This window comes from Ranitomeya imitator, chromosome 4 (genome assembly GCF_032444005.1).
Source record: "Ranitomeya imitator isolate aRanImi1 chromosome 4, aRanImi1.pri, whole genome shotgun sequence".
Lineage (NCBI taxonomy): Eukaryota > Metazoa > Chordata > Amphibia > Anura > Dendrobatidae > Ranitomeya > Ranitomeya imitator.
The window spans coordinates 722,163,822-722,186,846 of record NC_091285.1 but is presented as its reverse complement, the minus strand read 5'-3'; the positions used below and the strand labels follow the sequence as shown (position 1 = coordinate 722,186,846).

Sequence of the window (23,025 nt, the reverse complement as noted above, 5' to 3'; positions counted from 1 at the left end):
GATCAGAGGTGACATCACTGAGAATGCCTCCTATCCATCACTAGAGATCAGAGGTGACATCACTAGAGATCAGAGGTGACATCACTGAGAATGCCTCCTATCTATCACTAGAGATCAGCGGTGACATCACTGAGAATGCCTCCTATCCATCACTAGAGATCAGAGGTGACATCACTAGAGATCAGAGGTGACATCACTGAGAATGCCTCCTATCCATCACTAGAGATCAGAGGTGACATCACTAGAGATCAGAGGTGACCTCACTGAGAATGTCTCCTATCCATCACTAGAGATCAGCGGTGACATCACTGAGAATGTCTCCTATCCATCACCAGAGATCAGAGGTGACATCACTGAGAATGCCTCCTATCCATCACCAGAGATCAGCGGTGACATCACTGAGAATGTCTCCTATCCATCACTAGAGATCAGCGGTGACATCACTGAGAATGTCTCCTATCCATCACCAGAGATCAGCGGTGACATCACTGAGAATGTCTCCTATCCATCACCAGAGATCAGCGGTGACATCACTGAGAATGTCTCCTATCTATCACTAGAGATCAGCGGTGACATCACTGAGAATGCCTCCTATCCATCACCAGAGATCAGAGGTGACATCACTGAGAATGCCTCCTATCCATCACCAGAGATCAGCGGTGACATCACTGAGAATGTCTCCTATCCATCACCAGAGATCAGCGGTGACATCACTGAGAATGTCTCCTATCCATCACTAGAGATCAGCGGTGACATCACTGAGAATGTCTCCTATCCATCACTAGAGATCAGCGGTGACATCACTGAGAATGCCTCCTATCCATCACCAGAGATCAGAGGTGACATCACTGAGAATGTCTCCTATCCATCACCAGAGATCAGCGGTGACATCACTGAGAATGTCTCCTATCCATCACTAGAGATCAGAGGTGACATCACTGAGAATGTCTCCTATCCATCACCAGAGATCAGCGGTGACATCACTGAGAATGTCTCCTATCCATCACTAGAGATCAGCGGTGACATCACTGAGAATGTCTCCTATCCATCACCAGAGATCAGAGGTGACATCACTGAGAATGCCTCCTATCCATCACCAGAGATCAGCGGTGACATCACTGAGAATGCCTCCTATCCATCACTAGAGATCAGAGGTGACATCACTGAGAATGCCTCCTATCCATCACCAGAGATCAGCGGTGACATCAATGAGAATGACTCCTATCCATCACTAGAGATCAGCAGTGACATCACTGAGAATGTCTCCTATCCATCACTAGAGATCAGCGGTGACTTCACTGAGAATGCCTCCTATCCATCACCAGAGATCAGAGGTGACATCACTGAGAATGCCTCCTATCCATCACCAGAGATCAGAGGAGACATCACTGAGAATGCCTCCTATCCATCACCAGAGATCAGCGGTGACATCACTGAGAATGTCTCCTATCCATCACCAGAGATCAGAGGTGACATCACTGAGAATGTCTCCTATCCATCACCAGAGATCAGCGGTGACATCACTGATAATGCCTCCTATCCATCACCAGAGATCAGAGGTGACATCACTGAGAATGTCTCCTATCCATCACCAGAGATCAGCGGTGACATCACTGAGAATGTCTCCTATCCATCACCAGAGATCAGCGGTGACATCACTGAGAATGCCTCCTATCCATCACCAGAGATCAGAGGTGACATCACTGAGAATGCCTCCTATCCATCACTAGAGATCAGCGGTGACTTCACTGAGAATGCCTCCTATCCATCACTAGAGATCAGAGGTGACATAACTGAGAATGCCTCCTATCCATCACTAGAGATCAGAGGTGACATCAATAGAGATCAGAGGTGACATCACTGATAATGCCTCCTATCCATCACTAGAGATCAGCGATGACTTCACTGAGAATGCCTCCTATCCATCACTAGAGATCAGCGGTGACATTGCAGCGCCCCAGAGTCCTGGTCATTGCAGTAATGTCGCTCTGCCACTAAGGGGAGTGATGTTATGTCTGATTGCACTAAAGGAGTTCACCTGACCAGGTATCACAGTCACACATTACACTTCACACTCCGGCCACCGGGGGAGCAAAAGGCACTATGTACTAGGTCACTCCTCACACTCTGGTAAAACTGGGGGTTGGATAGGAAGTTAGGGAGAAAGCAGCCTGGGAGAGCTCCAGGGAGGACCTGTCAGTGGTGGGTTCCTGGCAGGTACCTAGCAGAAAGGACAGAACGTTACGGAGCCGCGCCTGCACTACCTTGCGGCGGTATCCTAAGGAAGGACACGAAGCAAAGGATATTGTGGAGAAGTGAGAAATAAAATCGCAGCACAAGGAGATAAACCAGTAGGAGTTGTGCCCCGAGAATGGCAACATCCTACTGAGGCGCGTAGCCGGTGGCCGGAACACCGAGGAAGTAACAGACTTCAAGCATTACTTCAAACATCGGCAGAACAGTTAATTTTAGGTTGGCTGTCTACCTTACATCACCTAAGCAGACATAGGGGGCAAACATGGAGAGGGGCGTCTCTAGGGTCCCAGAATAGCTCCGAGTCTTCCCGTCATACGGGTGCGTCCTAGCCAGATAAACTTGGGGGACGGAGAAGAGAAAGAACGAATACGAAAGTTGTGAGGACTATCCCGTGGTGCTCAGTAGGGAAGAACTACAACACACAGGCACTAGTTGGTAGGCAACGATTTCCACCTGCAAGGGGAACTCTGGATGTGCCTTCGGACCGGCCGGTCTCAGACAGCCCTGTTAGGAGTGCTCTGGATTGAGGATCCCGAAGTCTTCAGTAAAAGCTAAAAAGAGACTGCAACCCTGTGTCCTCGTTATTAACCGCGCCTGTGGGAAGGTATACCATCTAGCTGCCATTCCATCACCCCAGCGGACCCCTGAGCAGCGTCGGTCACCCTGACCGAATACCACAGGTGGCGTCACGAATCCTTGACAAACTTACATCACCCTTTCATTGGACGCCCCTTAGGAGGGTCACGGACCGGGTCCAGCCACAGTGGCAACCCTAGAACCGAGACAGAGAGGACCAGTACCGAGTACTCCACGACCCTGCGTCTGGGGACACTCCAACATCACTGAGAATGCCTCCTATCCATCACCAGAGATCAGCGGTGACATCACTGAGAATGCCTCCTATCCATCACCAGAGATCAGCGGTGACATCACTGAGAATGCCTCCTATCCATCACCAGAGATCAGCGGTGACATCACTGATAATGTCTCCTATCCATCACCAGAGATCAGAGGTGACATCACTGAGAATGCCTCCTATCCATCACCAGAGATCAGCGGTGACATCACTGAGAATGCCTCCTATCCATCACCAGAGATCAGCGGTGACATCACTGAGAATGCCTCCTATCCATCATTAGAGATCAGAGGTGACATCACTGAGAATGCCTCCTATCCATCACCAGAGATCAGAGGTGACATCACTGAGAATGTCTCCTATCCATCACTAGAGATCAGCGGTGACATCACTGAGAATGTCTCCTATCCATCACCAGAGATCAGCGGTGACATCACTGAGAATGCCTCCTATCCATCACCAGAGATCAGCGGTGACATCACTGAGAATGCCTCCTATCCATCATTAGAGATCAGAGGTGACATCACTGAGAATGCCTCCTATCCATCACCAGAGATCAGAGGTGACATCACTGAGAATGTCTCCTATCCATCACTAGAGATCAGCGGTGACATCACTGAGAATGTCTCCTATCCATCACCAGAGATCAGCGGTGACATCACTGAGAATGCCTCCTATCCATCACTAGAGATCAGCGGTGACATCACTGAGAATGCCTCCTATCCATCACTAGAGATCAGCGGTGACATCACTGAGAATGTCTCCTATCCATCACCAGAGATCAGCGGTGACATCACTGAGAATGCCTCCTATCCATCACCAGAGATCAGTGGTGACATCACTGAGAATGTCTCCTATCCATCACCAGAGATCAGCGGTGACATCACTGAGAATGTCTCCTATCCATCACCAGAGATCAGTGGTGACATCACTGAGAATGCCTCCTATCCATCACCAGAGATCAGTGGTGACATCATTGAGAATGCCTCCTATCCATCACTAGAGATCAGCGGTGACCTCACTGAGAATGTCTCCTATCCATCACCAGAGATCAGCGGTGACATCACTGAGAATGCCTCCTATCCATCACCAGAGATCAGCGGTGACATCACTGAGAATGCCTCCTATCCATCACTAGAGATCAGAGGTGACCTCACTGAGAATGTCTCCTATCCATCACCAGAGATCAGCGGTGACATCACTGAGAATATCTCCTATCCATCACCAGAGATCAGCGGTGACATCACTGAGAATATCTCCTATCCATCACCAGAGATCAGAGGTGACATCACTGAGAATGCCTCCTATCCATCACTAGAGATCAGCGGTGACCTCACTGAGAATGTCTCCTATCCATCACCAGAGATCAGCGGTGACATCACTGAGCATGCCTCCTATCCATCACCAGAGATCAGAGGTGACATCACTGAGAATGCCTCCTATCCATCACCAGAGATCAGAGGTGACATCACTGAGAATGCCTCCTATCCATCACCAGAGATCAGAGGTGACATCACTGAGAATGTCTCCTATCCATCACCAGAGATCAGCGGTGACATCACTGAGAATGTCTCCTATCCAGCACCAGAGATCAGCAGTGACATCACTGAGAATGTCTCCTATCCATCACCAGAGATCAGCGGTGACCTCACTGAGAATGCCTCCTATCCATCACCAGAGATCAGCGGTGACATCACTGAGAATGTCTCCTATCCATCACCAGAGATCAGCGGTGACATCACTGAGAATGCCTCCTATCCATCACCAGAGAACAGAGGTGACATCACTGAGAATGCCTCCTATCCATCACCAGAGATCAGAGGTGACATCACTGAGAATGTCTCCTATCCATCACCAGAGATCAGCGGTGACATCACTGAGAATGTCTCCTATCCATCACCAGAGATCAGCGGTGACATCACTGAGAATGCCTCCTATCCATCACCAGAGATCAGAGGTGACATCACTGAGAATGTCTCCTATCCATCACCAGAAATCAGCTGTGACATCATTGAGAATGCCTCCTATCCATCACCAGAGATCAGCGGTGACATCACTGAGAATGTCTCCTATCCATCACTAGAGATCAGTGGTGACATCACTGAGAATGTCTCCTATCCATCACTAGTGATCAGAGGTGACATCACTGAGAATGCCTCCTATCCATCACTAGTGATCAGAGGTGACATCACTGAGAATGTCTCCTATCCATCACCAGAGATCAGAGGTGACATCACTGAGAATGTCTCCTATCCATCACCAGATATCAGCTGTGACATCATTGAGAATGCCTCCTATCCATCACTAGAGATCAGCGGTGACATCACTGAGAATGTCTCCTATCCATCACTAGAGATCAGTGGTGACATCACTGAGAATGTCTCCTATCCATCACCAGAGATCAGTGGTGACATCACTGAGAATGCCTCCTATCCATCACCAGAGATCAGCGGTGACATCACTGAGAATGTCTCCTATCCATCACTAGAGATCAGTGGTGACATCACTGAGAATGCCTCCTATCCATCACTAGTGATCAGAGGTGACATCACTGAGAATGCCTCCTATCCATCACTAGTGATCAGAGGTGACATCACTGAGAATGTCTCCTATCCATCACCAGATATCAGCTGTGACATCATTGAGAATGCCTCCTATCCATCACTAGAGATCAGCGGTGACATCACTGAGAATGCCTCCTATCCATCACCAGAGATCCGCAGTGACATCACTGAGAATGTCTCCTATCCATCACCAGAGATCAGCTGTGACATCATTGAGAATGCCTCCTATCCATCACTAGAGATCAGCGGTGACATCACTGAGAATGCCTCCTATCCATCACTAGAGATCAGCGGTGACATCACTGAGAATGCCTCCTATCCATCACTAGAGATCAGCGGTGACATCACTGAGAATGCCTCCTATCCATCACCAGAGATCCGCAGTGACATCACTGAGAATGTCTCCTATCCATCACCAGAGATCAGCTGTGACATCATTGAGAATGTCTCCTATCCATCACCAGAGATCAGTGGTGACATCACTGAGAATGCTTCCTATCCATCACCAGAGATCAGTGGTGACATCACTGAGAATGCCTCCTATCCATCACCAGAGATCAGAGGTGACATCACTGAGAATGCCTCCTATCCATCACCAGAGATCAGAGGTGACATCACTGAGAATGTCTCCTATCCATCACCAGAGATCAGCGGTGACATCACTGAGAATGCCTCCTATCCATCACTAGTGATCAGAGGTGACATCACTGAGAATGCCTCCTATCCATCACCAGAGATCAGTGGTGACATCACTGAGAATGTCTCCTATCCATCACCAGAGATCAGCGGTGACATCACTGAGAATGCCTCCTATCCATCACCAGAGATCAGTGGTGACATCACTGAGAATGCCTCCTATCCATCACCAGAGATCAGTGGTGACATCACTGAGAATGTCTCCTATCCATCACCAGAGATCAGCGGTGACATCACTGAGAATGCCTCCTATCCATCACCAGAGATCAGTGGTGACATCACTGAGAATGTCTCCTATCCATCACCAGAGATCAGCGGTGACATCACTGAGAATGTCTCCTATCCATCACCAGAGATCAGTGGTGACATCACTGAGAATGCCTCCTATCCATCACCAGAGATCAGTGGTGACATCATTGAGAATGCCTCCTATCCATCACTAGAGATCAGCGGTGACCTCACTGAGAATGTCTCCTATCCATCACCAGAGATCAGCGGTGACATCACTGAGAATGCCTCCTATCCATCACCAGAGATCAGTGGTGACATCACTGAGAATGCCTCCTATCCATCACCAGAGATCAGTGGTGACATCACTGAGAATGCCTCCTATCCATCACTAGAGATCAGAGGTGACCTCACTGAGAATGTCTCCTATCCATCACCAGAGATCAGCGGTGACATCACTGAGAATATCTCCTATCCATCACCAGAGATCAGAGGTGACATCACTGAGAATGCCTCTTTTCCATCACCAGAGATCAGAGGTGACATCATTGAGAATGTCTCCTATCCATCACCAGAGATCAGCGGTGACCTCACTGAGAATGCCTCCTATCCATCACCAGAGATCAGCGGTGACATCACTGAGAATGTCTCCTATCCATCACCAGAGATCAGCGGTGACATCACTGAGAATGCCGCCTATCCATCACCAGAGATCAGCGGTGACATCACTGAGAATGCCTCCTATCCATCACCAGAGATCAGAGGTGACATCACTGAGAATGTCTCCTATCCATCACCAGAGATCAGCGGTGACATCACTGAGAATGTCTCCTATCCATCACTAGAGATCAGTGGTGACATCACTGAGAATGCCTCCTATCCATCACCAGAGATCAGTGGTGACATCACTGAGAATGCCTCCTATCCATCACTAGTGATCAGAGGTGACATCACTGAGAATGCCTCCTATCCATCACCAGAGATCAGCTGTGACATCACTGAGAATGTCTCCTATCCATCACCAGAGATCAGTGGTGACATCACTGAGAATGCTTCCTATCCATCACCAGAGATCAGTGGTGACATCACTGAGAATGCCTCCTATCCATCACCAGAGATCAGAGGTGACATCACTGAGAATGTCTCCTATCCATCACCAGAGATCAGCGGTGACATCACTGAGAATGTCTCCTATCCATCACCAGAGATCAGAGGTGACATCACTGAGAATGTCTCCTATCCATCACCAGAGATCAGCGGTGACATCACTGAGAATGTCTCCTATCCATCACCAGACATCAGCTGTGACATCATTGAGAATGTCTCCTATCCATCACCAGAGATCAGTGGTGACATCACTGAGAATGTCTCCTATCCATCACCAGACATCAGCTGTGACATCACTGAGAATGCCTCCTATCCATCACCAGATATCAGCTGTGACATCATTGAGAATGCCTCCTATCCATCACTAGAGATCAGCGGTGACATCACTGAGAATGCCTCCTATCCATCACCAGAGATCAGCAGTGACATCACTGAGAATGTCTCCTATCCATCACCAGAGATCAGCTGTGACATCATTGAGAATGTCTCCTATCCATCACCAGAGATCAGCGGTGACATCACTGAGAATGTCTCCTATCCATCACTAGAGATCAGAGGTGACATCACTGAGAATGCCTCCTATCCATCACCAGATATCAGCTGTGACATCATTGAGAATGCCTCCTATCCATCACTAGAGATCAGCGGTGACATCACTGAGAATGCCTCCTATCCATCACCAGAGATCAGCGGTGACATCACTGAGAATGCCTCCTATCCATCACCAGAGATCAGCAGTGACATCACTGAGAATGTCTCCTATCCATCACCAGAGATCAGCTGTGACATCATTGAGAATGTCTCCTATCCATCACCAGAGATCAGTGGTGACATCACTGAGAATGCTTCCTATCCATCACCAGAGATCAGTGGTGACATCACTGAGAATGCCTCCTATCCATCACTAGTGATCAGAGGTGACATCACTGAGAATGCCTCCTATCCATCACCAGAGATCAGAGGTGACATCACTGAGAATGTCTCCTATCCATCACCAGAGATCAGCGGTGACATCACTGAGAATGTCTCCTATCCATCACCAGACATCAGCTGTGACATCATTGAGAATGCCTCCTATCCATCACTAGAGATCAGAGGTGACATCACTGAGAATGCCTCCTATCCATCACCAGAGATCAGAGGTGACATCACTGAGAATGTCTCCTATCCATCACCAGAGATCAGCGGTGAAATCACTGAGAATGTCTCCTATCCATCACCAGACATCAGCTGTGACATCACTGAGAATGCCTCCTATCCATCACCAGAGATCAGAGGTGACATCACTGAGAATGTCTCCTATCCATCACCGGAGATCAGAGGTGACATCACTGAGAATATCTCCTATCCATCACCAGAGATCAGCGGTGACATCACTGAGAATGCTTCCTATCCATCACCAGAGATCAGCGGTGACATCACTGAGAATGTCTCCTATCCATCACCAGAGATCAGCGGTGACATCACTGAGAATGCCTCCTATCCATCACCAGAGATCAGCGGTGACATCACTGAGAATGCCTCCTATCCATCACTAGAGATCAGCGGTGACCTCACTGAGAATGCCTCCTATCCATCACCAGAGATCAGCGGTGACATCACTGAGAATGCCTCCTATCCATCACCAGAGATCAGTGGTGACATCACTGAGAATGCCTCCTATCCATCACTAGTGATCAGAGGTGACATCACTGAGAATGCCTGCTATCCATCACCAGATATCAGCTGTGACATCATTGAGAATGCCTCCTATCCATCACTAGAGATCAGCGGTGACCTCACTGAGAATGTCTCCTATCCATCACCAGAGATCAGCGGTGACATCACTGAGAATGCCTCCTATCCATCACCAGAGATTAGTGGTGACATCACTGAGAATGCCTCCTATCCATCACCAGAGATCAGTGGTGACATCACTGAGAATGCCTCCTATCCATCACTAGAGATCAGAGGTGACCTCACTGAGAATGTCTCCTATCCATCACCAGAGATCAGCGGTGACATCACTGAGAATATCTCCTATCCATCACCAGAGATCAGCGGTGACATCACTGAGAATATCTCCTATCCATCACCAGAGATCAGAGGTGACATCACTGAGAATGCCTCCTATCCATCACTAGAGATCAGCGGTGACCTCACTGAGAATGTCTCCTATCCATCACCAGAGATCAGCGGTGACATCACTGAGAATGCCTCCTATCCATCACCAGAGATCAGAGGTGACATCACTGAGAATGTCTCCTATCCATCACTAGAGATCAGCGGTGACATCACTGAGAATACCTCCTATCCATCATCAGAGATCAGCGGTGACATCACTGAGAGTGCCTCCTATCCATCACCGGAGATCAGCGGTGACATCACTGAGAATGTCTCCTATCCATCACTAGAGATCAGCGATGACATCACTGAGAATGCCTCCTATCCAGCACCAGAGATCAGCAGTGACATCACTGAGAATGCCTCCTTTCCATCACCAGAGATCAGAGGTGACATCATTGAGAATGTCTCCTATCCATCACCAGAGATCAGCGGTGACCTCACTGAGAATGCCTCCTATCCATCACCAGAGATCAGCGGTGACATCACTGAGAATCTCTCCTATCCATCACCAGAGATCAGCGGTGACATCACTGAGAATGCCGCCTTTCCATCACCAGAGATCAGCGGTGACATCACTGAGAATGCCTCCTATCCATCACCAGAGATCAGAGGTGACATCACTGAGAATGTCTCCTATCCATCACCAGAAATCAGCTGTGACATCATTGAGAATGCCTCCTATCCATCACCAGAGATCAGCGGTGACATCACTGAGAATGTCTCCTATCCATCACTAGAGATCAGTGGTGACATCACTGAGAATGTCTCCTATCCATCACCAGAGATCAGTGGTGACATCACTGAGAATGCCTCCTATCCATCACTAGTGATCAGAGGTGACATCACTGAGAATGCCTCCTATCCATCACCAGATATCAGCTGTGACATCATTGAGAATGCCTTCTATCCATCACTAGAGATCAGCGGTGACATCACTGAGAATGCCTCCTATCCATCACCAGAGATCAGCAGTGACATCACTGAGAATGTCTCCTATCCATCACCAGAGATCAGCGGTGACATCACTGAGAATGCCTCCTATCCATCACCAGAGATCAGCTGTGACATCATTGAGAATGTCTCCTATCCATCACCAGAGATCAGTGGTGACATCACTGAGAATGCTTCCTATCCATCACCAGAGATCAGTGGTGACATCACTGAGAATATCTCCTATCCATCACCAGAGATCAGAGGTGACATCACTGAGAATATCTCCTATCCATCACCAGAGATCAGCGGTGACATCATTGAGAATGCCTCCTATCCATCACCAGAGATCAGCGGTGACATCACTGAGAATGTCTCCTATCCATCACTAGAGATCAGTGGTGACATCACTGAGAATGTCTCCTATCCATCACCAGAGATCAGTGGTGACATCACTGAGAATGCCTCCTATCCATCACTAGTGATCAGAGGTGACATCACTGAGAATGCCTCCTATCCATCACCAGATATCAGCTGTGACATCATTGAGAATGCCTTCTATCCATCACTAGAGATCAGCGGTGACATCACTGAGAATGCCTCCTATCCATCACCAGAGATCAGCAGTGACATCACTGAGAATGCCTCCTATCCATCACTAGTGATCAGAGGTGACATCACTGAGAATGTCTCCTATCCATCACCAGAGATCAGCTGTGACATCATTGAGAATGTCTCCTATCCATCACCAGAGATCAGTGGTGACATCACTGAGAATGCTTCCTATCCATCACCAGAGATCAGTGGTGACATCACTGAGAATATCTCCTATCCATCACCAGAGATCAGAGGTGACATCACTGAGAATGCCTCCTATCCATCACCAGAGATCAGCAGTGACATCACTGAGAATGCCTCCTATCCATCACTAGTGATCAGAGGTGACATCACTGAGAATGTCTCCTATCCATCACCGGAGATCAGAGGTGACATCACTGAGAATATCTCCTATCCATCACCAGAGATCAGCGGTGACATCACTGAGAATGCCTCCCATCCATCACCAGAGATCAGCGGTGACATCAATGAGAATGCCTCCTATCCATCACCAGAGATCAGAGGTGACATCACTGAGAATGTCTCCTATCCATCACCAGAGATCAGCGGTGACATCACTGAGAATGCCTCCTATCCATCACCAGAGATCAGCGGTGACATCACTGAGAATGTCTCCTATCCATCACCAGAGATCAGAGGTGACATCACTGAGAATGCCTCCTATCCATCACTAGAGATCAGAGGTGACATCACTGAGAATGCCTCCTATCCATCACCAGAGATCAGTGGTGACATCACTGAGAATGTCTCCTATCCATCACCAGAGATCAGCGGTGACATCACTGAGAATGTCTCCTATCCATCACTAGAGATCAGTGGTGACATCACTGAGAATGTCTCCTATCCATCACCAGAGATCAGTGGTGACATCACTGAGAATGCCTCCTATCCATCACTAGTGATCAGAGGTGACATCACTGAGAATGCCTCCTATCCATCACCAGATATCAGCTGTGACATCATTGAGAATGCCTTCTATCCATCACTAGAGATCAGCGGTGACATCACTGAGAATGCCTCCTATCCATCACCAGAGATCAGCAGTGACATCACTGAGAATGCCTCCTATCCATCACTAGTGATCAGAGGTGACATCACTGAGAATGTCTCCTATCCATCACCAGAGATCAGCTGTGACATCATTGAGAATGTCTCCTATCCATCACCAGAGATCAGTGGTGACATCACTGAGAATGCTTCCTATCCATCACCAGAGATCAGTGGTGACATCACTGAGAATATCTCCTATCCATCACCAGAGATCAGAGGTGACATCACTGAGAATGCCTCCTATCCATCACCAGAGATCAGCAGTGACATCACTGAGAATGCCTCCTATCCATCACTAGTGATCAGAGGTGACATCACTGAGAATGTCTCCTATCCATCACCGGAGATCAGAGGTGACATCACTGAGAATATCTCCTATCCATCACCAGAGATCAGCGGTGACATCACTGAGAATGCCTCCCATCCATCACCAGAGATCAGCGGTGACATCAATGAGAATGCCTCCTATCCATCACCAGAGATCAGAGGTGACATCACTGAGAATGTCTCCTATCCATCACCAGAGATCAGCGGTGACATCACTGAGAATGCCTCCTATCCATCACCAGAGATCAGCGGTGACATCACTGAGAATGTCTCCTATCCATCACCAGAGATCAGAGGTGACATCACTGAGAATGCCTCCTATCCATCACTAGAGATCAGAGGTGACATCACTGAGAATGCCTCCTATCCATCACCAGAGATCAGTGGTGACATCACTGAGAATGTCTCCTATCCATCACCAGAGATCAGCGGTGACATCACTGAGAATGCTTCCTATCCATCACCAGAGATCAGCGGTGACATCACTGAGAATGTCTCCTATCCATCACCAGAGATCAGCGGTGACATCACTGAGAATGCCTCCTATCCATCACCAGAGATCAGCGGTGACATCACTGAGAATGCCTCCTATCCATCACTAGAGATCAGCGGTGACCTCACTGAGAATGCCTCCTATCCATCACCAGAGATCAGCGGTGACATCACTGAGAATGCCTCCTATCCATCACCAGAGATCAGTGGTGACTTCACTGATAATGCCTCCTATCCATCACCAGAGATCAGCGGTGACATCACTGAGAATATCTCCTATCCATCACCAGAGATCAGCGGTGACATCACTGAGAATGCTTCCTATCCATCACCAGAGATCAGCGGTGACATCACTGAGAATGTCTCCTATCCATCACCAGAGATCAGCGGTGACATCACTGAGAATGCCTCCTATCCATCACCAGAGATCAGCGGTGACATCACTGAGAATGCCTCCTATCCATCACTAGAGATCAGCGGTGACCTCACTGAGAATGCCTCCTATCCATCACCAGAGATCAGCGGTGACATCACTGAGAATGCCTCCTATCCATCACCAGAGATCAGTGGTGACATCACTGAGAATGCCTCCTATCCATCACTAGTGATCAGAGGTGACATCACTGAGAATGCCTCCTATCCATCACCAGAGATCAGCTGTGACATCATTGAGAATGCCTCCTATCCATCACTAGAGATCAGCGGTGACCTCACTGAGAATGTCTCCTATCCATCACCAGAGATCAGCGGTGACATCACTGAGAATGCCTCCTATCCATCACCAGAGATTAGTGGTGACATCACTGAGAATGCCTCCTATCCATCACCAGAGATCAGTGGTGACATCACTGAGAATGCCTCCTATCCATCACTAGAGATCAGAGGTGACCTCACTGAGAATGTCTCCTATCCATCACCAGAGATCAGCGGTGACATCACTGAGAATATCTCCTATCCATCACCAGAGATCAGCGGTGACATCACTGAGAATATCTCCTATCCATCACCAGAGATCAGAGGTGACATCACTGAGAATGCCTCCTATCCATCACTAGAGATCAGCGGTGACCTCACTGAGAATGTCTCCTATCCATCACCAGAGATCAGCGGTGACATCACTGAGAATGCCTCCTATCCATCACCAGAGATCAGAGGTGACATCACTGAGAATGCCTCCTATCCATCACCAGAGATCAGAGGTGACATCACTGAGAATGTCTCCTATCCATCACTAGAGATCAGCGGTGACATCACTGAGAATACCTCCTATCCATCACCAGAGATCAGCGGTGACATCACTGAGAGTGCCTCCTATCCATCACCGGAGATCAGCGGTGACATCACTGAGAATGTCTCCTATCCATCACTAGAGATCAGCGATGACATCACTGAGAATGCCTTCTATCCAGCACCAGAGATCAGCAGTGACATCACTGAGAATGCCTCCTTTCCATCACCAGAGATCAGAGGTGACATCATTGAGAATGTCTCCTATCCATCACCAGAGATCAGCGGTGACCTCACTGAGAATGCCTCCTATCCATCACCAGAGATCAGCGGTGACATCACTGAGAATCTCTCCTATCCATCACCAGAGATCAGCGGTGACATCACTGAGAATGCCGCCTATCCATCACCAGAGATCAGCGGTGACATCACTGAGAATGCCTCCTATCCATCACCAGAGATCAGAGGTGACATCACTGAGAATGTCTCCTATCCATCACCAGAAATCAGCTGTGACATCATTGAGAATGCCTCCTATCCATCACCAGAGATCAGCGGTGACATCACTGAGAATGTCTCCTATCCATCACTAGAGATCAGTGGTGACATCACTGAGAATGTCTCCTATCCATCACCAGAGATCAGTGGTGACATCACTGAGAATGCCTCCTATCCATCACTAGTGATCAGAGGTGACATCACTGAGAATGCCTCCTATCCATCACCAGATATCAGCTGTGACATCATTGAGAATGCCTTCTATCCATCACTAGAGATCAGCGGTGACATCACTGAGAATGCCTCCTATCCATCACCAGAGATCAGCAGTGACATCACTGAGAATGTCTCCTATCCATCACCAGAGATCAGCTGTGACATCATTGAGAATGTCTCCTATCCATCACCAGAGATCAGTGGTGACATCACTGAGAATGCTTCCTATCCATCACCAGAGATCAGTGGTGACATCACTGAGAATGCCTCCTATCCATCACTAGTGATCAGAGGTGACATCACTGAGAATGTCTCCTATCCATCACCAGATATCAGCTGTGACATCATTGAGAATGCCTCCTATCCATCACTAGAGATCAGAGGTGACATCACTGAGAATGTCTCCTATCCATCACCGGAGATCAGAGGTGACATCACTGAGAATATCTCCTATCCATCACCAGAGATCAGCGGTGACATCACTGAGAATGCTTCCTATCCATCACCAGAGATCAGCGGTGACATCACTGAGAATGTCTCCTATCCATCACCAGAGATCAGTGGTGACATCACTGAGAATGCCTCCTACCCAGCACCAGAGGTCAGCGGTGACATCACTGAGAATGTCTCCTATCCATCACCAGAGATCAGCGGTGACCTCACTGAGAATGACACCTTTCCATCAGCATGGATCAGCGGTGACATCACTGAGAATGTCTCCTATCCATCACCAGAGATCAGTGGTGACATCACTGAGAATGCCTCCTATCCATCACCGGAGATCAGAGGTTACATCACTGAGAATGCCTCCTATCCATCACCAGAGATCAGCGGTGACATCACTGAGAATGCCACCTTTCCATCACCAGAGATCAGAGGTGACATCACAGGTGGCCCCCAATATTGCCCACTGACACTCACAATCAGTAATGTGCAGGACACCAGCACGGCTTTCATGGAAACTTCCAGGTCAGGAGTGAATTGAACCACAAACTTGTCTTCTCGAGAGATCATTTCCTGGCCCAGTCCTCGCCACACGCGTGTTATCTGTCCGACCAAGAAGGACTTGTCAGCTGACAGCACCTAGAGCACAAGATGCAACATGTGACATTGAACGGACAGAGGGCCCCCAGGACCCATATGTTCTATTGATTCCAGGAAGTTGGACATCCCAGTCTGGGAAAATCGCTGAGATGCTACTTGCGGGTGGACATTACTGTTGTATGACTACTAACCTGGTAGACTTGGTCAGACATGAAGCCCTCCCCCCAGCCTGGACCTTTCACTTTTAGGCAGATCTGATTTAATGGGTTCAAGATGTCAAAAGATAATGAGGAAAATGACCAGTTCTGATCGATCAATCCAAGGAGATGACCTGAAGCGTCCATGACCTGTAACTGAAGGACATCACAAGAAATCAAACTGTCCAAGACCTAAACCCAACATCACACCAACGCCAAGACCCACACCTCATCTCACAACTAGGGTTGAGCGACCTTGACTTTTTTAGGGTCGAGCCGGGTTTCGCGAAACCCGACTATCTCAAAAGTCGAGTCGAGTTAAATCGGCCGATTATGGCGAAAAGTCGAGGATCGACCGAAACACGAAACCCAATGCAAAGCCATCTCTCTCTCTCTCTCTCTCTCTCTCTCCTCCCCCCCCCCTCCGTCCGTCCCTGAACTGAAAAGCTGGTTCTCTCTCTCTCCCCCCCCCCCCCTCCGTCCGTCCCTGAACTGAAAAGCTGGTGTTACACAGTGCAAATCGCTACAGCGCACAAGCGACAACATGGCGATAGGCGTCCACGCCCCTAAGACCTATGTCATCACTCTGCCCACACCCCTTCATTGGCTGAAAAAAATGGCGCCAAGCGCGCCATACGAAACGCCACTTTGGCGCGAAAGTCGCGTACCGCATGGCTGACCCCACACAGGGATCGGGTCGGGTTTCATGAAACCCGATTTTGCCAAAAGTCGGCGACTTTTGAAAATGAACGATCCGTTTCGCTCAACCCTACTCACAACTATCCCCAGACCAGTACCTCACATAACACCAAGGCCAAGACCTGGATCTCATATCACACCAACGCCAAGACAAGGACCTCATATCACACCAAGAACAGGACCTTATATCACTCTAATGCCAAGACTCAGACCTCATTTCACAACTATGCCCAGACCAGTATCTCACATAACATCAATGCCAAGACCTGGACCTCCTATCACATCAACATGCAGACACAAAACTCATCTCACACATACGCCAAGACCCAAGTCTCATATCATGCTGACTCCAAGACCTGGATCTCATGTCACATTGACCCAAGACCCAAACCTCACATCAACGTCAAAATTCGGAACACGTATCACACTGACGCTAAGGAACTACTAAGATCCGAACCTCACATCACACTGAAACCAAGACTCGGACCTACCTCATATCACACAGATGCTAAGACCTGGACGAGGGCCGGCTCCAGGTTTTCATGGGCCCTGGGCGAAAGAGTCCCAGTGGGCCCCTTTAAAACATACCACAATTCATAAAGCACGGATACGGCAGAGAAATATAGGTATAGTACAATGCCAAAGATTTCACTTCTTACATTACATGAGTGATATCTATTGTGCATTCTACATTAGCTCAGAAACCGGACAGTATAGTCCTCTATACAGAATAATGGGCCCCATATATTGCCCCATACAGTATAATGGCCCCATATAGTGCTCCATACAGTATAATTGGCACTATATAGTCCTCTATACAGAATAGTGAGCCCCATATAATGCGCCATACAGTTTACTGAGTCTCATTTATTGCTCCATACAGAATGGGCCCCATATAATACTCCTTACAGAATGGGTCCCATCTTGGACCTCACATCACATGGACGTCAAGACCCGGACATAACTCTGATGCTAAGACCTAAACCTCACATCACACCAACATCCGGATCTTACATCTCACAAGCACCAAGACTCATACATCACATCACTATGATCCCAAGACAGGTACCTCACATCAAACTGACCCCAAGACCTAGACCTGACATCACATCAATCCTAAGACCAGGACCTACAGTACACTGATGCCAAGCCCTGGACCTCACATCACACAGTCGCTAAGACCCAGGGTTCGTATCACCTGACCCCTAGACATACTGTAGTCCACCTGTTACAATGAATTCTTCCTAGATTTCCATGTAGAGAGGTTCGGATGACATTGAGGTGTAAGGTCCGGTCTCCCCGGTACTCGGAGGCTGAGGATTGGACTTACTGTAGTTTCCCAGCTGCAGAAGTTGGAAGGCATGTAAAGGCTGAAGACTTGTTGTCCATGTGTGTTCTGGACTCTGACATCAATCCGAGGTCCACAGAATTCCCGCAGCTCTATGGCCTGGTAGAGGAGATGACCACTAGATCCACACAAATCATAGCTGCAGTAACTCTGAAACATGCTGTTGTCTGCAATGAAAGTCCATAAGTAAGTGCGCCCTACCAAGGTACTGTATATACGTCTAGAACATTCACAGAAATAAGCATGGTCATCATGGTCATGGGGGATCTGAACTGAAAGCCTAGAATATAGACATGCTGCTGTCCGCTGATCTAGAAAGCCAGGAGCACAGACAGACAGGATAGGATCAGGTTATCTGAAAAACATAGACAACAATCATTATGGTAGAAGTAATCTAGTAAGTCTAGAACCCGGTCATAATGGTGTCCAGTGATGTAGAAAGCCTAAAATACAGACATGAAAAACTGTGGTGTAAAACTACAACTCCCAGCATGCTCTAATTCGTGTCCCAGCTGTGGATAGTTGGTGTGTGTGCTCAAGCCTTGCTGACCTCATTTGGTCTCTTATGACCAGTGGTGTCCACAGCCTCTGATGAGGATGATTATTTACATCTCCAGTATATAGTGATGAGCGAACGTGCTTGGAAAACGTCTTATCCGAGCACGCTGGTGTCTTAGCCGAGCACGCTGGGGTCTTAGCCGAGCATCTGGGAGTGATCGTATATTACGTTCAAGTCCCTGTTGATGCATGATATGTGGCTGTTAGAGGATTGCGTAACAAACAGACAATCCCCGCATGTGTTGTAACTCTCTAATAGCCGGAAATCATGCACCTGCAGAGTATCGAACATAATATACAAGCATTGCCGAGTGCTCGGATAACACCCAAGCGTGCTCGTATAAGAAGTTATCCGAGCACGTTCGCTCATCATTAATAGGGAGATCTCTCTCTGGTGTGATGTAATATAAGACCAAAGAGCCCACATGAATGGCGACCATGACAACTTGTAATCCAGGGCACAAGATTTATGTATGTAAAACGGGTCCAGCAAGAGGAAACTTACACTTCTGATTTATGTGGACATGACTGAGCTGTGACAAAGAGAAAAATTATAGCATTACTAATACGATCATTATCACCCCCTCCAAAACCCAAAAACCTCCATCACCCACACCACAACCATCATCGGCTCCTAAACCACCAAAAACAAAACCACAACCATCATCACCTCCAAATCCTCCATCTCCAACACTACAAACATTGTCACCTTATCCTACAACTCTATCACCAACAACACAATCATCACTTCCAAAACCTCCACCACCAACACTACAACCATCATCACCAACTAAACCTCTATCACTAACACTAGACCCATCATCACCTCCAAAACCTCCATCACCAACACTACAACCATCATCACCAACTAAACGTCTATCACTAACACTAGACCCATCATCCCCTCAAAACCTACATCACCAATACTACAACCTTAACCATCATCACCTCCAAATCCTCCATCACCAACACTACAAACATTGTCACCTTATGCTACAACTCTATCACCAACAACACAATCATCACTTCCAAAACCTCCACCACCAACACTACAACCATCATCACCAACTAAACGTCTATCACTAACACTAGACCCATCATCCCCTAAAAACCTCCATCACCAATACTACAACCTTAACCATCATCACCTCCAAATCCTCCATCACCAACACTACAAACATTGTCACCTTATGCTACAACTCTATCACCAACAACACAATCATCACTTCCAAAACCTCCACCACCAACACTACAACCATCATCACCAACTAAACCTCTATCACTAACACTAGACCCATCATCACCTCCAAAACCTCCATCACCAACACTACAACCATCATTACCAACTAAACGTCTATCACTAACACTAGACCCATCATCCCCTCAAAACCTCCATCACCAATACTACAACCTTAACCATCATCACCTCCAAATCCTCCATCACCAACACTACAAACATTGTCACCTTATGCTACAACTCTATCACCAACAACACAATCATCACTTCCAAAACCTCCACCACCAACACTACAACCATCATCACCAACTAAACGTCTATCACTAACACTAGACCCATCATCCCCTAAAAACCTCCATCACCAATACTACAACCTTAACCATCATCACCTCCAAATCCTCCATCACCAACACTACAAACATTGTCACCTTATGCTACAACTCTATCACCAACAACACAATCATCACTTCCAAAACCTCCACCACCAACACTACAACCATCATCACCAACTAAACCTCTATCACTAACGCTAGACCCATCATCACCTCCAAAACCTCCATCACCAATACTACAACCTGAACCATCATCACCTCCTAAACCTCCACCAGCATCATCACAGCCATCATCACCTCCAAAACTTCCATCACCGACACTACCATCATCACCTCCGAAACGTTCATCAACAGCACCACAACCATCATCACCTCCTCCTACACCTCTGTCAGCAACACTACAGCCATGGTCACCTCCTTCTACACCTCCATCACCAACACTATTGATGGTTATGGGGGACTTTAACTACCCGGATATTAACTGGGAAACAGAAACCTGTGAAACCCATAAAGGCAACAGGTTTCTGCTAATAACCAAGAAAAATTATCTTTCACAATTGGTGCAGAATCCAACCAGAGGAGCAGCACTTTTAGACCTAATACTATCTAATAGACCTGACAGAATAACAAATCTGCAGGTGGTCGGGCATTTAGGAAATAGCGACCACAATATTGTACAGTTTCACCTGTCTTTCACTAGGGGGACTTGTCAGGGAGTCACAAAAACACTGAACTTTAGGAAGGCAAAGTTTGACCAGCTTAGAGATGCCCTTAATCTGGTAGACTGGGACAATATCCTCAGAAATAAGAATACAGATAATAAATGGGAAATGTTTAAGAACATCCTAAATAGGCAGTGTAAGCGGTTTATACCTTGTGGGAATAAAAGGACTAGAAATAGGAAAAACCCAATGTGGCTAAACAAAGAAGTAAGACAGGCAATTAACAGTAAAAAGAAAGCATTTGCACTACTAAAGCAGGATGGCACCATTGAAGCTCTAAAAAACTATAGGGAGAAAAATACTTTATCTAAAAAACTAATTAAAGCTGCCAAAAAGGAAACAGAGAAGCACATTGCTAAGGAGAGTAAAACTAATCCCAAACTGTTCTTCAACTATATCAATAGTAAAAGAATAAAAACTGAAAATGTAGGCCCCTTAAAAAATAGTGAGGAAAGAATGGTTGTAGATGACGAGGAAAAAGCTAACATATTAAACACCTTCTTCTCCACGGTATTCACGGTGGAAAATGAAATGCTAGGTGAAATCCCAAGAAACAATGAAAACCCTATATTAAGGGTCACCAATCTAACCCAAGAAGAGGTGCGAAACCGGCTAAATAAGATTAAAATAGATAAATCTCCGGGTCCGGATGGCATACACCCACGAGTACTAAGAGAACTAAGTAATGTAATAGATAAACCATTATTTCTTATTTTTAGGGACTCTATAGCGACAGGGTCTGTTCCGCAGGATTGGCGCATAGCAAATGTGGTGCCAATATTCAAAAAGGGCTCTAAAAGTGAACCTGGAAATTATAGGCCAGTAAGTCTAACCTCTATTGTTGGTAAAATATTTGAAGGGTTTCTGAGGGATGTTATTCTGGATTATCTCAATGAGAATAACTGTTTAACTCCATATCAGCATGGGTTTATGAGAAATCGCTCCTGTCAAACCAATCTAATCAGTTTTTATGAAGAGGTAAGCTATAGACTGGACCACGGTGAGTCATTGGACGTGGTATATCTCGATTTTTCCAAAGCGTTTGATACCGTGCCGCACAAGAGGTTGGTACACAAAATGAGAATGCTTGGTCTGGGGGAAATTGTGTGTAAATGGGTTAGTAACTGGCTTAGTGATAGAAAGCAGAGGGTGGTTATAAATGGTATAGTCTCTAACTGGGTCGCTGTGACCAGTGGGGTACCGCAGGGGTCAGTATTGGGACCTGTTCTCTTCAACATATTCATTAATGATCTGGTAGAAGGTTTACACAGTAAAATATCGATATTTGCAGATGATACAAAACTATGTAAAGCAGTTAATACAAGAGAAGATAGTATTCTGCTACAGATGGATCTGGATAAGTTGGAAACTTGGGCTGAAAGGTGGCAGATGAGGTTTAACAATGATAAATGTAAGGTTATACACATGGGAAGAGGGAATCAATATCACCATTACACACTGAACGGGAAACCACTGGGTAAATCTGACAGGGAGAAGGACTTGGGGATCCTAGTTAATGATAAACTTACCTGGAGCAGCCAGTGCCAGGCAGCAGCTGCCAAGGCAAACAGGATCATGGGGTGCATTAAAAGAGGTCTGGATACACATGATGAGAGCATTATACTGCCTCTGTACAAATCCCTAGTTAGACCGCACATGGAGTACTGTGTCCAGTTTTGGGCACCGGTGCTCAGGAAGGATATAATGGAACTAGAGA

The 23,025-nt window shown here is 47.2% G+C and overlaps 1 protein-coding gene across 3 annotated transcripts in view; it reads right to left on the bottom strand.

Annotated features, from left to right (window-relative positions):
- LOC138677458 (phospholipid scramblase 3-like) overlaps window positions 1-23,025 on the bottom strand; it is an 80,946-nt gene that overhangs the window by 56,618 nt on the left and 1,303 nt on the right. For 2 of the 3 annotated variants that reach the window (XM_069767614.1, XM_069767615.1), the window contains 4 exons: window positions 19,523-19,550; window positions 18,442-18,626; window positions 16,407-16,568; window positions 16,093-16,254 (listed from right to left, as the gene is read on the bottom strand). In XM_069767614.1, the coding sequence (XP_069623715.1) occupies window positions 16,093-16,254; window positions 16,407-16,568; window positions 18,442-18,626; window positions 19,523-19,550 (537 nt within the window). The remainder of the gene's footprint in view (window positions 1-16,092; window positions 16,255-16,406; window positions 16,569-18,441; window positions 18,627-19,522; window positions 19,551-23,025) is intronic. The other variant, XM_069767616.1, reaches the window with a different exon arrangement.